At 31.7% G+C, this 13,133-nt stretch overlaps 1 protein-coding gene across 1 annotated transcript; it reads left to right on the top strand.

Annotated features, from left to right (window-relative positions):
• The first annotated feature begins 339 nt into the window (after nt 1–339).
• On the top strand, nt 340–2,174 carry LOC125834860 (uncharacterized). The gene is made up of 4 exons (XM_049514014.1): nt 340–528; nt 655–711; nt 868–1,023; nt 1,803–2,174. The coding sequence occupies exons 1-4, from the start codon at nt 340–342 to the stop codon at nt 2,172–2,174; spliced, it is 774 nt and encodes a 257-aa protein (XP_049369971.1).
• Nucleotides 2,175–13,133: the final 10,959 nt, after the last annotated feature.

Below are 13,133 nucleotides of genomic sequence, written 5' to 3'. Positions count from 1 at the left end.
TTTCTATGTTTGATGAACTATGAAGGGGTTCGAGGCACAAAAATCCTTAATAAGCCTCCAATTAAAACGATTAAGGTATGTGGCTTGCTACGATTTTAATTTGAAGTATATATAAATTAAACAATTAATATTGTGTTGAAAATTTTACAGACTGAATATGGTGATATATATGATTGTGTGGATTTTTACGATCAACCTGCATTTCATCATCCTTTATTGAAGAATCACAATTATCATCCTCAGGTATATATATGTCACCGATACATCCTTTTACCATCAATTTTTACACTTTACAATTATGAAAATCGATGATCATTGAAAAAAAAATTGGATGAACAGATGAAACCCTCTTTGTTTACTGAAGAGAGTATTCCAAGTGCTACGTTGCAGTCAATGGGATTATCTGACGAAGGTTGTCCTGTTGGAACAGTTCCTATTAGAAGATACACTAAAGAAGATGTTATTAGACAAAAGCTTTTGCCACCACCAGAAGACACTGTTCACGTTGTCGATCCTCCACTTACTAATGTAAGATTTTTGTTGTTTCAATTGATATTTAGTTTTTCCAATTAATAATAACAGAATACACAAAATGTCTAATTTCCAGTATATATTTAACATCTCTTGTAACATTATAATCTTACTTTTGCACAGAGGGACAACTTCAATGATTCCAAAGCTAGAAGGATTAAACCTTTGAAAGGCTACAAGGTAAGTAAATATTACTTATAAAATATATAGATTTATTTTTCCTCTTTGGCATTTTTATTTGGAGTAGGACATCATATGTGATCCTCTTTTTCAATAATGCAAATCACAAAATTGAAGAATAATTCATAATTTACAAACTCATTTTATTCTTTTCAGCTAGCTATTGTTTCAACAGATGACAATCCAAATAACAAGTTTGGTGGGGCTTCGATGATAGCTGCTATATATAATCCTCGCAGTACAGGTCAACAACATAGTGCATGTCGCTTGAAACTTATTAAAGGAAAAAATATTATACAAACGGGTTGGAGAGTAAGTCAGATCAATTATACATTAATATTTTCCTTGGTGCATATATATATGTCATTATTTTTTCATTTTGCTTTGTTAGGTTGACCCTACTCTATATGGCGATAATAGAACTAGAGTATTCATACATTTCGATGTAAGTCTCCAACTAGTAATATTGTTTAACTTGTCCCTCAAATTATACATATTAATCCTTTTAAAAATATACTTTTCAGGATGGTACAAATTCTTGTTTCGATTTGTTATGTCCTAGCTTTGTAATTGTAAGTCAAAATATCACTTTGGGTCAAGCATTTCCTCACACCTCCACCATTCATGGGAAACTCTATGACATGGCATTTCAGATTAAATGGGTAACTTTTCTGCCTTTATTTATATATATATAAAAAAACTTTCATTATTAATATTTTGTTCCTTTAATTATTGATATGTCCCAATTTTAGTTCATATCATATGTCATTTATAAGTATATTAAACATTCAACTTGGGTTTTGGCTGTATATGTTGCTCACATCCTCTCAAAATATCATTATGGTCGTATCGAATCCTTAAAAAAAAAATATCTTGTTGAAGGATCCGACACACATCATCATGTGAAGGATCTGACAGTGATACTTTGAAGGATCCGACATGAATCATCAGGGCAACACTCATCTTGAAGGATCCGAGCAAGATATATAGGCCTCAAGTAGAAGCACCAATTAATATTACATACTAAGCATATTGCATGACTATATATATGTTTGTTAACCATGTTTTATTTTTTGGAAAAAAAAATATAGGATCAAGAGAAAGGGAATTGGTGGCTATTCCTTGACAATGTAGCAATTGGTTTTTGGCCAAAAGAAGTGTTTGATGATTTTGGTAATTTTGCAACAAAAGTTGAATGGGGTGGAGTTGTGTATAGTCCAGCTGGGGTACTTGAACCACCAATGGGTTCAGGGCTTTACCCTCTTATGAGAAGTACAACAGTTAATGCATATTGTAGAGTTATTACACTCTTAAATGACAAGGGTCAAAACATTGATCTATTAGGTTCTAAGTTGCCAACATTTTCAACAACTCCTATGTTGTATACTGTAATTGATGTTCCTAATTATCCAGGTCTTGATTATAATCATACCATCCTTTATGGTGGACCTGGTGAGATCTAATTCAATACAATATCCTATTTCAATTTCTTTATGTAGGACATCTTCTTTTTTTTGTTTTTACTTTTTCTAAGTTATGTTCTTTGAGTAATTTGCAGCACTACATATATGATTGATTAATTTCGTATGTGTTGTCAAGATCCTCTTTCAGTGTGTGAGTATCTTATTAAATTATTAAGAAAAGGAGGTAAGGGATAAAAATTTAATCGAATCGAATCTGACTCACAAATAATGTGAATGTTTAGGTAGTCAATCAGAGCTACTTAATTAGAAGCTAAAATTTCACTAGCTAGTACAAGAAATTGTCATACAGGACCGTATCAATTTTAATATTGATGATAGTTTAACGTAAAAAACATGTATAAACATCAAATACGACGCAATCTAACTATAGAATTTCAACAAATAGATTAATCTCTATTTAAATAGATTAATTCATGTGACAAAACTTCATTTTAAAATGATACACAGGAGAGGGACACTAAAGCGTTTCATTATTTTTAAGAGAAGCAATTGATGAAAGGGCCTCCTTTTTACCATAATTATAAGCATTTTACCACTTTATTATTTAATATTATGCTAAATTTGTAATGGTTGATCATCTTTGATGGTAATATAATTTTATAAAGAGATTTTAGGTTTAGCAAATATAAAAATCATATTTGTATGTTATAGCTATAGTTTGCATAATTGCACTCCATAGTAAACATAGTTTGCTATGGAGCATCGGATTTGTATAAATCGCAGGCAGACATCTCGTTTGTAGAAAATCGCAGCGATTGTATATGTATATCGGCTAGGTAATTGTATATATGTAAATACTATGTATATGTATCAATGATTGTGTTTGTATATCTGCATAAAATTTAAATTTGTATACAATTGAATTGAAATAAAACATTTGTATATCAAATCTCTCTCTCGCTTTATACAACACAAACCATACATTGTAATTTGTATAATTTGTGTTTGAATAAAGCGAGAAAGAGAGAAAGGCAAAGGAGAACTGGTAGGGGAAGATCTGTATTTGTATAATTATAAGTATATAGGACGAAAATATATGTATTTGTATTTGTATATACAGTTTTCTCTCGCTTTATACAAACACAAATGCAATTTATATATTTGTGTTTGTATAAAGTGAGAGAGGCGAGGGAGAGTGACTAGCGAGATTAGGGAGAGTGACGAGCGAGATTTCTGGGGAGAGAGGCGAATGACAAGTGTTTGCTACGGATTAGAATTAAATGAAATTGTGGTTATAACATTTAATTTGAATTAATAATTTGTTATTTTATACAATTTTCCCTTTTATAAATGATCCAACATAACATATTTTTCACATACACGACAAAATCACACATTTTAATTGTTTAAAAATTAAACATATTTAAGTCATGGAAATTCGCGTCTTGCGGTTGTTACCCTAATTTGAACGGTGTTAATTTGGGGGTTAAAAAATTGTCCTTTTGGTTCTAAAATTAATTTTGTTGATCTTTTGAAATATTTGGCTTCGAACTCAAATATTATTGAACATCCCAAAATAGTATAACTAGTGGACAACTATATATTGTTGGACGGAGAGAGTATATCTTCTAATATTATTACCTCACATTTGCACAAAGGGAAAACTCATCAATCCCAACAAAAAAAAAAAATACTCTAAGACAACCATTTAATGACGAAATAATAAATTATCACACTCATTGATGAGTTTTTAATTCAAAATTGATTTCATGAACTTTTCTTTTCTAGAGGTCAATCAATTACTTAATATCCTATTAAATAGAAAACAAATCTTCAAAAATGAAATAATTTGTTCACTTTAATTAAATAATTAATCTCCTTATGACAATAATATCATTAAATTTGTTCACACTTTTTCCTACATAAAAAGTAAGAATATAAAAACATAAAAGTATTTGATAATCTTTTTAATAAATAAAACATATCCTATACGGGTGAATCTGCTCTATGAATTAATTTCCATATAATTCTAATCCAAATAAGTATAAAATCAGTAGTCTAAGCAAGAGTTGCTAGAAAAATTCAACCTCAAGAAATTTAGTGAATCAAGTAAGTGATATATGGTCAATTTTCATACTTTCTTTTTTTATATATCAGCAAAAAGTTATTATCTTCGTATTTATAATATTTTTTTAGTCTTTGGATGAATTTGCTTTTTGTTATATATGTAGAAAATGATAATGAATCAAAGAATCATAGATCATTTTTTGTTAATGGTCTTTCTATGTTTGAGTTATGATGGGGTACGAGGAACAAAGTTATCCAAACAAGAAGATTTAGAGTTGGAGAAGCAACTAAAAGCCCTAAATAAACCTCCAATTAAAACCATTAAGGTATGAATATTGTGTCTCAATAGCCATTTTTTTTCTATTACTCTTTGTCTTTCTGGTATAACGTTAATCAGTTATATTTTATTTTATTTATTTACAGACTAAATATGGTGACATATATGATTGTGTGAATTTCTACGAGCAACCTGCATTTGACCATCCTTTATTGAAGAATCATAATTACCATCCTCAGGTTTGCCTCTAAAATATATCCGATGTTACAATCAATTTTTATTTTCAAATCTTAAAATGAGTAGTGATTTTTATGAAAAGAAATTTTGGATGAGCAGATGAAACCATCTTTTTCTATGAAAGAGAGTGTTTCGACTACATCAACAAGTAATTACAAGTCGTCAAGAATCGGATTACCCGATAGAGGATGTCCAGTCAGAACTGTTCCTATCAAAAGAACAACTAAAGAAGATCTTATTAGACATAAACTTATGCCGCCATCAGAAAATGTCATGTTCAACAATTCATTAGATCGTGTAAGATATTATATTATATATATTTTTTAAGTTGAAAAAAATGATTTTAATGAGTCATGTTTCACTATTTATCATTGCTATTTTATAACTTTAAAACAAAACACTAAAAATTCATTGTCATCACAAATTAAATTTAGCATTTTATATTATAATATATGTTATATTATTACCTTACTATTGCAGAGAAAAAAACCTTTAAAAGGGTACAAGGTACATATCATAATTTACTATCTAAATATGTTAAATTAATCCTATATCTTTGCGAAGAATTCTCAAATTTAATTAATGGTTGTATATATATATTTACTATCTTCAGCTTGCAATCGTTCATACCGAAGACTTTCCAGGTAGCAAATTTGGTGGAGCTGGGGTAATAACTAATGTCTATAATCCTCGTGTCGAAGGTGAACAACATAGTGCATGTCGATTAAAAATGATTAAGGAAAAAAATATCATACAAGTCGGTTGGAGAGTAAGTAGAAAACTTTTTCTATATTGTACAGAAGTGAGCCACATCCATATTTTCATCTACACTTATTGTTATTTACTTTCTGTTTTAGGTTGACCCTGCCTTGTATGGTGACAATTTAACTAGGTTATTCATACATTTCACGGTTAGCATTTTATATATTTCATAATTTCAATTGCTCAATTCTTCAATCATATAATTCTTTTGATATTTAATTTCAGGATGGTAAAACTAGTAGTTGTTTCAATTTGTTATGTCCTGGATTTGTTCTTCTAAACACACAAATACCTATAGATGGAGTATTTGAACCCGTTTCACAACGTGGAGGGAATATATCTGATATAGGACTATCGATAAATTGGGTATTTTTTCTTTCTTTATTCAAATCAAACGTAATTATATATTTATCGACCTTTATTTGCCAACCATATATTATTATTGATGAATGAAAATGTGTAGGATCTAGAAGAAGGAAATTGGTGGTTGTTCTCTACGGAGTCAAATACACCATTTGGTTTTTGGCCTCGAGAAGTGTTTGATGACGACTTTGCATATTATGTAACGAGAGTTGAATGGGGTGGAGTGGTATATAGTCCACCAGGAATACTCGAACCTCCCATGGGTTCAAGTTTTTTCCCTATTGAAAACAATAATTATGATGCATTTTGTAAAAATATGACACTTTTAAGTGATAGAGGTGGACGACTCTACACAGTAGAGAGTCAATTGTCTACATTTTTATCCAATAGTGATTTGTATAATGTCTCGACTATTCCTGGTTTAATGTATTATGGTGGACCTGGTGAAAAGTAGGTATTAGTAATATTTATGGCTATTCTAATTTATCAATATAAATAATAATAATGCAAGAAAGTATGTGCAATATATTTTATCTATATGCCTTCTTATAATTTTTGTAATAAGAAGGAAGCATGTTTAACTTTTAACTAATTGAGAGGTGTGTTTTTAGTCTTTTTATGTCGAAAATATGTTATATTTGATTTATTTTTTTAGAAATTAAATGTAGAGCAACTTTCACGTATAGAAAACATAAAAATTAATTTGTATGTTATAGTTATAGTTTGCATAATTGCGCTCCATAAAAATTTTTATGTTTGCTATGGAGCTTTTAATTTGTATTATTCGCTACAAACATTCAATTTTATACAAACTGTTCAGTTTTGTATAAATTCATTTATACATTGTAATTTGTATAATAAGATCTGTATTTGTATAATTATATGTGTATAGGGCCAAAAATATATGTATTTGTATTTGTATATACATTTTTCTCTCGATTTATACAAACACAAACACATTTTATACATTTTATATCGAAATGAATAAAATGGCTAATTGTATATCGAAAATGGCTAATTATATACCGAATCAAATGACAAAAAAAGGAGATGTTTGTTGCAAATTACAATTAAAATAAACTATGACTATAGTATTTAATTTGAATTAATAGTTTGTTACAATTTTCCCTTAAATGTATTGTAACATCCGGCAATGCGAAATAATTGAAGAGGCTTAGAATTGGAAATTTTCATTTTTTGGAAAGAATTTAAAGTTTTGGAAATTTTGGCTAAGTATGGAAAATGTGAAATTTTGGCCAACTTTGAACAGCCACAAATTCTAGCTCAGTATGAGTTAGGTGGAATTCCAGTTATGGTTGCAAAGTTCGTGGAACGACCTTTCCAACGCCACCGAGTTTGCTCGATTCCGAGTTCGTATGAGGGAGTTATGACCTTTGAAAGTTGGGCAGTTGACAAGGAGATCCGTCCGGGAACCATTAAGGGCATTTTAGTCTTTTCCCTAGCCAATTCTTTTAAGCTCATATTGTTGTATTAGGATGATCTTTGGATCATTTTTGTCCCATTTTTTTTGAAAGAGAAAGAGTTAGGGTTCTTGAGATTGAAGAAGAGAAGAAGGAGAAGAAGAAGAAGAGAAGAAAGAGGAGATTTGTCAAGACCATTGTGGATTTTCGTCGGGGGTGATCCCTATCAAGGTATGTGAGTTTTTCGTGTGGGTTGATCCTTTCCCTCACACACACTAAGTTTATTCTATGATTTGAGAAAAGATTGGAATTGTTGTTGAAGTGTCGAAGTTGTTAGTTGTTGTTGATATTGTTGTTGAGGTTGTTGAAGTTAGTGTTCGTTGTGAGACTTGATTGGGTTGTGCATTTAGGTTGAAACCTATTGTAGGTTGAGGGGATTATGATTCTAAGAGCTATGACCCTTTAAAAGTTGATCCACCATCGATTTGCAGAAATTTCTGGGCTGTCGATCCCCATCTACGGGACTGACCTACGAACCGTAGATCGATCTACGGTCCGTACTGGTCAACCGTCAATCGGAACAGAAGTTGGTTTTTGGGGCATCGATCTACGGTCACGACCTACGGTCCGTGGCCTGACCTACGGACCGTAAGTCAGGACCGTAGGTCAACACTTAGTCTTTTTCTTAAATGAATTCTGGGGAAAATCTCTGACGAAATCTACGAACCCGCAGTACGGACCGTAAGTCCATCTACGGTCCGTCGATGGCGACCGTAAGTCCCATCTGTGTCACCAGAAATCTGAAGTCTCAGCCAAGTTTCCCCTCTTCTTTTCTCACTTTCTCATGCATGTTCCAAAGTAATTCACCTATGTTTTATAGTTGTTTTCGACGTTCCAAAGTGCGTCTAAGCGTTCAAGAATCCTTCCATAACATATGATCGAACACCTTGAATTCATAATTCCGATTCAAGGAAAGATAGTTCCAAGTCAAGTGAAGTTTCAAGTCGAGTAAGAGTCTTAGTTTCAAGCTGAGTCATGAGTTTAAAGTTGAATTCTCTTCAAAAAAAAAGAGAAAGCTATTAGGGAACTAAGTATTCCCAAAGGAGGTCGTAAATGCTCTTATATTGGAATAAGAAGGGAATCATGTTTTCTTTCCCCAAAGGAGCCTTTGGGCTAAAGTTTTGAGTAATTATCTCAATCAAAGAAAGAAGTTATTTTAAAAGCATGAGCCAAAGTAATTTTGGGAGTAGTATTGAGCACCGAATTGGGGGACACGAGTTCATATTAACTCAACTCTCCCTAAGAACCATGCGCCAACATGGGACTTGTCGTATCATTCTTTTTAGATGATCACGCAAGATTAGGCTAGTGGATCCACTAAGCAAAAGTAAGGTCCTATATCGATGGCAAGGTATAGGATGGTCCTTTGGCAACGTGAGGTAAAACGTTGTATCATCACTAAGGCTCGTAGTGGTGGTTGTCGGTTAAAGAACCTCCCACAAAAACTGTTTTATGTTTATAAAAGAAAAGTGGAGTTTGTTGTCATTTTATCCTTAACGATCTAAGTTGTTTACATTCTTTTACAAGCTTTATATGTGTGGCTCGTGTCTTATTGCTTTACTTTGAGTCCAGTTATGTATATGAGTGTTGACACCCAATTTTGGACCTCCACAATATAAATTAATCATTTTGAGCTTCTTCAATTTTAAACGATTTAAAATAATTAGTTTTATAAAATTTCAAAAAATAAAATAAAATAATAATAATAATATAGTTTGCAAGTTATTTTAACTAGTTCTGTCTTATTTTATAATTTTTAGATAATATATATGTTTTACATAATTATGTATATAATTATTATATTTTATGAATATTCAAAAATCGTCTCAAAAAGAGTTTGTTTTATATTCAATTAAATTAATTTGGTTTAAAGTATAAGTTATTTATTTTATTATTTTAATTATTCTTATTTTATATTATTTTGTCTTATTTAATTTTGTTGATTTGAAAAGCACATTTTATTTAAGTAACGTTATTTAAGTCATGGCCATAGTTTTAAATTAATTAGTTTATAATCGAATTAATTATTTTATTTCGTTAACATTAAGAAACTCATTAAGTAATTTTATATTAGCTCACCTTATTTAGGTTTTAGCCGAATTTATATTTTAATTAGTTAAGTCATATAATAGTTTATAATATTTTTGAAATAATTAGTTTTTTGCTAATTAGGTTGATTATTTTATTTCGTTTAGATTAAGAAGCTCGTTAATTAATTAATATTAATTCGTCTTATTTAAGGTTCGGTCGAATTTGCTAATTAAATTCAATTCGACTAAGTTCTTAATTTTAATGGGCTACGATTTCAATCAAATTGGTCAAATCCTTAACCCAATTCAACATGCCAATTTTGGCCCATTTCCAATTCAATTTCCCATCCCACATTTTCCCCTTGACCCAGGCCCATTTTCAATTGTTCACCAAAGACACACCCAACATTTCTAATCCATTACTTACAGTAACAATACAATAGCAATTCCAAAACACTCCCAGCCTACACCAACATACGTACAGTAGCAATTCCAGCCGACCCCATCCCCTTTCCCTTCCAATTCCAACGCTATGATACAATAAACAACAACCTTACAGTACCAAAACAGCCCCCTGCCAGCGTCTTCCTCTTCCCCAAACGCAAACCCAAAACGTCAAGGCAACAACAGTCCAAGATGTCAACAAACAACAGCTTTCTCTGCAACAACCGCCCACTCTGCTCCTCGTCCGGATTTTCTGGGATTTTGGATGAAATCTCATACCAAACCCAACTGTTTCCTGGTAAAGATTTTGAATTTGGGAATTTGTGGGGAATTCCGAATTAGCCCTTGTTTCTATCCGTTTTTCACTTTTTCTACCCCTAAAATCGTGAACCATAAATCCCTGGATATAAATAGTCCCTTGTTGGTCATTGTAGAGGGGGATTTTTTTTGGAGTTTAAAATTTTTTTGTGCTAGAGAAATCGTTAGAGAAGACAGGGGAGATATTTTTTAGTTGAGATTTTTGGCAAATATTTACAGAGAAAGGAGTCGCTGAGCTACAGTACTCATATAAGAAACACATCCTAAATATATACCTTTCTTCCCTCAGTTGTGGGTTATCGGGAACCTGCCGAATTTCTGAAGTTCGAAGTTGGTGTCAAAGTCGCTCCAAGTTCGTTCTCGTCTTCGGTGCGCTGCTTCGAATAAGGTAAACAACTCATGATCCTTTTGCTTATTTCGAGTGCATTGTGCTGACTTGATATATAGCTGTTGGCGGATTCTAAAATGATCTGATATGATGTGTTTGTCCTGACGTTACTCTCTCCGTCCTATTTTCTGAGTTAGGCAGTGTATTCTATTTTCCAAGAAAGTTTTAATGCATTTTTTTTTAGCTTGTCTCTCCGTTTGGTTTTTTTTTTTTTTTTCTCTCGAAGTTGCGGTTGTTTTACCTGTCTAGAAGTTGGGTCTTTCATATGCGAGCAGGATTCGGAGGCATTTGTATGAATGTTTGGAGGATCAGTGTCAGACCATTACTGTTCTTGCTGCCTTAGCTCTTCATAGTTTAGTTGTGATAAGCTTTCGAAATGACCGTATTAGTCTTAGTCTGCCCCTGTTTAGCATGAATATGTGTCATTGCTTAACACTCGATGTCATACGCTTCATTCTTTCACCTCAAGTTGAATGAATGAATCGAGATGTCAACAATATGAGTTATGTGTTGTATTTGCTACTGTTTTAAGTATTGGACTGCATTGTTTGTTGTTCGTTTCTGATCTTTCTTTTTCATTGGTTCGTTTTAGTCGAGTCTATTTCCAAAAGCAAAGTTCGTTCCCCTTTCCCTTTGGTTAGAGTAAACTGTTCTCAACATGCCTTGGTTTGGATTTTCTTTGCATTTGATATCGTCTTAATAGTCTGTCTCCTGGTCATGCATATTCAAGTTCGATTCAGCCCCTGTGTGCTTGTCTTCATGTATGTTTCTTCTTGCTTTTGAGTGCATTCATTCATTTAGTCATATCTCGCCAAAGTAATACTTTGCATATCTGAGTTCTCTCAGATTTATCGCTATTATTATTAAAATTTTCCTCTTCTTTTCAATTTAATGTCTAGATGATATTGTTGTTAAGTTTGGTCGTTCATAAATACTTCTCTTACTTCGAATGTCGGCATTTAGTCTTTCCGATAGCTTGTTTGTACTCGGTTCCACGCAAATTGTGTATCAGTCAGATTAAGTTTATCAAGTTTGGAAGCATGGCTATGGGTTACTGTAAAGTGGTTTGATTGATATACCATCAGCATGTTTGGTCTTCTTTATTGATGCTCATAATATAATTTGTTCTTGTTCTCTTCCCCTTTGAATGATCTCTAATTTTATTTGTTCAAGCATATGTGTTTGCTACTGTTTGGTGCTGAAAGTTGTCGAAATTTTCTTAGTTTTAATTTTATAATATCTCGTTTGTGCCTTGAAAGTTTTGGTTAATTGTCTTTTGAGTTAGTGGAATGATTTTGCTCTTAATGAGGATTAGTAATATCTACATTGTTCTGGGAAAATATTGTCTCCAGTTTGGATTAATTATTTCGTTCGCTAATGGGTTCTTGCTTCTCTAAACATTTCCATGTCTCCAAATGTTTAAATTCTATTAAATAATAGTTTTCCAGTAGCTCACTTATGTGCAAAGGAAAAGTTTAGTTAATCGGTTTTAGTTTGGTAGTCTAGATTTGCGTTAAATAGGCTTGCACTTTGATTAAATTGCCTCATTTCTTTTTTCTTTCCATGTATCTTTTGGACTGCATTATATAGATTCGAAGTATGCTATATCACTAATTTCGGTCTCTTTTTGTTGTTTTCCATGTGTGGACTTGATCTCCTCTCCTTGCATTCCGTCGATCGGGCCATTATGGCCTAATACCCCCTTGCTCATCGAGTCATCCAACAAGAAATTGAAATACTATTTTCCTAGAGTAGAGACAGGGCCGGAGAATCGAATTTCCAGGTCTAAAGAAGATCTGAATGGGGCTGTATACATGAAATATACAGTCGTATACACAAGTATACACGGAAAAAAAACAGCGATATACAGGTCCAAAAATTGAAACATGTGTTCTGGAAGTCGAATTAGGTTGTATACATTTGGTATACAACCTTATATACAAGAAAAATGGGCTGGATTCATACGATATACACTGATATACAACCAGTGTATACAAAAAAGGGGATTGAGCCTAAGCCCCAAATTTCAGCGAATTTGGCCCAAAATGAGGCCCAAATTCAATTTCTCCCTACTCTTTAATTATTTAATTATGATTATTTATTGTTTATTGCGTGTTGACTCTAACTTTTAAATTGTTAACTAACCTAATTAAATTCCCCAAACGATAAGTTAATTTCTTTACATTGGCTTACCTTTAATACATTCTTATATTTGTTTTTGTTTTGTCTTACTAATCAAATATATTGGCCATGTTTCATTTTGATTAAATCTTTTGTTTTTTAAAAAAGGAGATGTTTTGAATGCCTCTTCCTTTAATCATTTTGCTTATTTAAATGGTTTTAAGTTAACACTTTCCTCAAATGAACTAAAATAAAATAAAATTATGTGTGTTCTCTTTTATCAATTGATTTAAAATGGTATCATGCTTTAATTGGTTCAAATTATTATCTAAAAAAAATAAAATGAATTAAATAAATTTTAATTAATCTAGTTTTATTGAAATTCTAATTACTTATATCACAAGCCAAATGTGTCATTTTGAATTATTTTCTCTAAAAAAGAAAATGTGTCATTTATCTAATTATTTTCTCAAAATTAATTAAATATTGTAAATTATTTAAATATTCTTA

This window comes from Solanum verrucosum, unplaced genomic scaffold, assembly GCF_900185275.1.
Source record: "Solanum verrucosum unplaced genomic scaffold, falcon-dt-bn FXZP01000184.1, whole genome shotgun sequence".
Taxonomy (NCBI): Eukaryota; Viridiplantae; Streptophyta; class Magnoliopsida; order Solanales; family Solanaceae; genus Solanum; species Solanum verrucosum.
The sequence above is the reverse complement of the archived record's forward strand: the minus strand, read 5'-3'. Positions and strand labels throughout refer to the sequence as shown.

Bases quoted from the DNA above. Each gene is read 5' to 3' on its own strand.
- LOC125834860 (XM_049514014.1), top strand. From the start codon at position 340: ATGAAACCCTCTTTGTTTACTGAAGAGAGTATTCCAAGTGCTACGTTG. The intron at 529-654 runs GTAAGATTTTTG...ACTTTTGCACAG, and splicing joins TCGATCCTCCACTTACTAAT to AGGGACAACTTCAATGATTC. The intron at 1,024-1,802 runs GTAAGTCAGATC...AAAAAAATATAG, and splicing joins TTATACAAACGGGTTGGAGA to GATCAAGAGAAAGGGAATTG.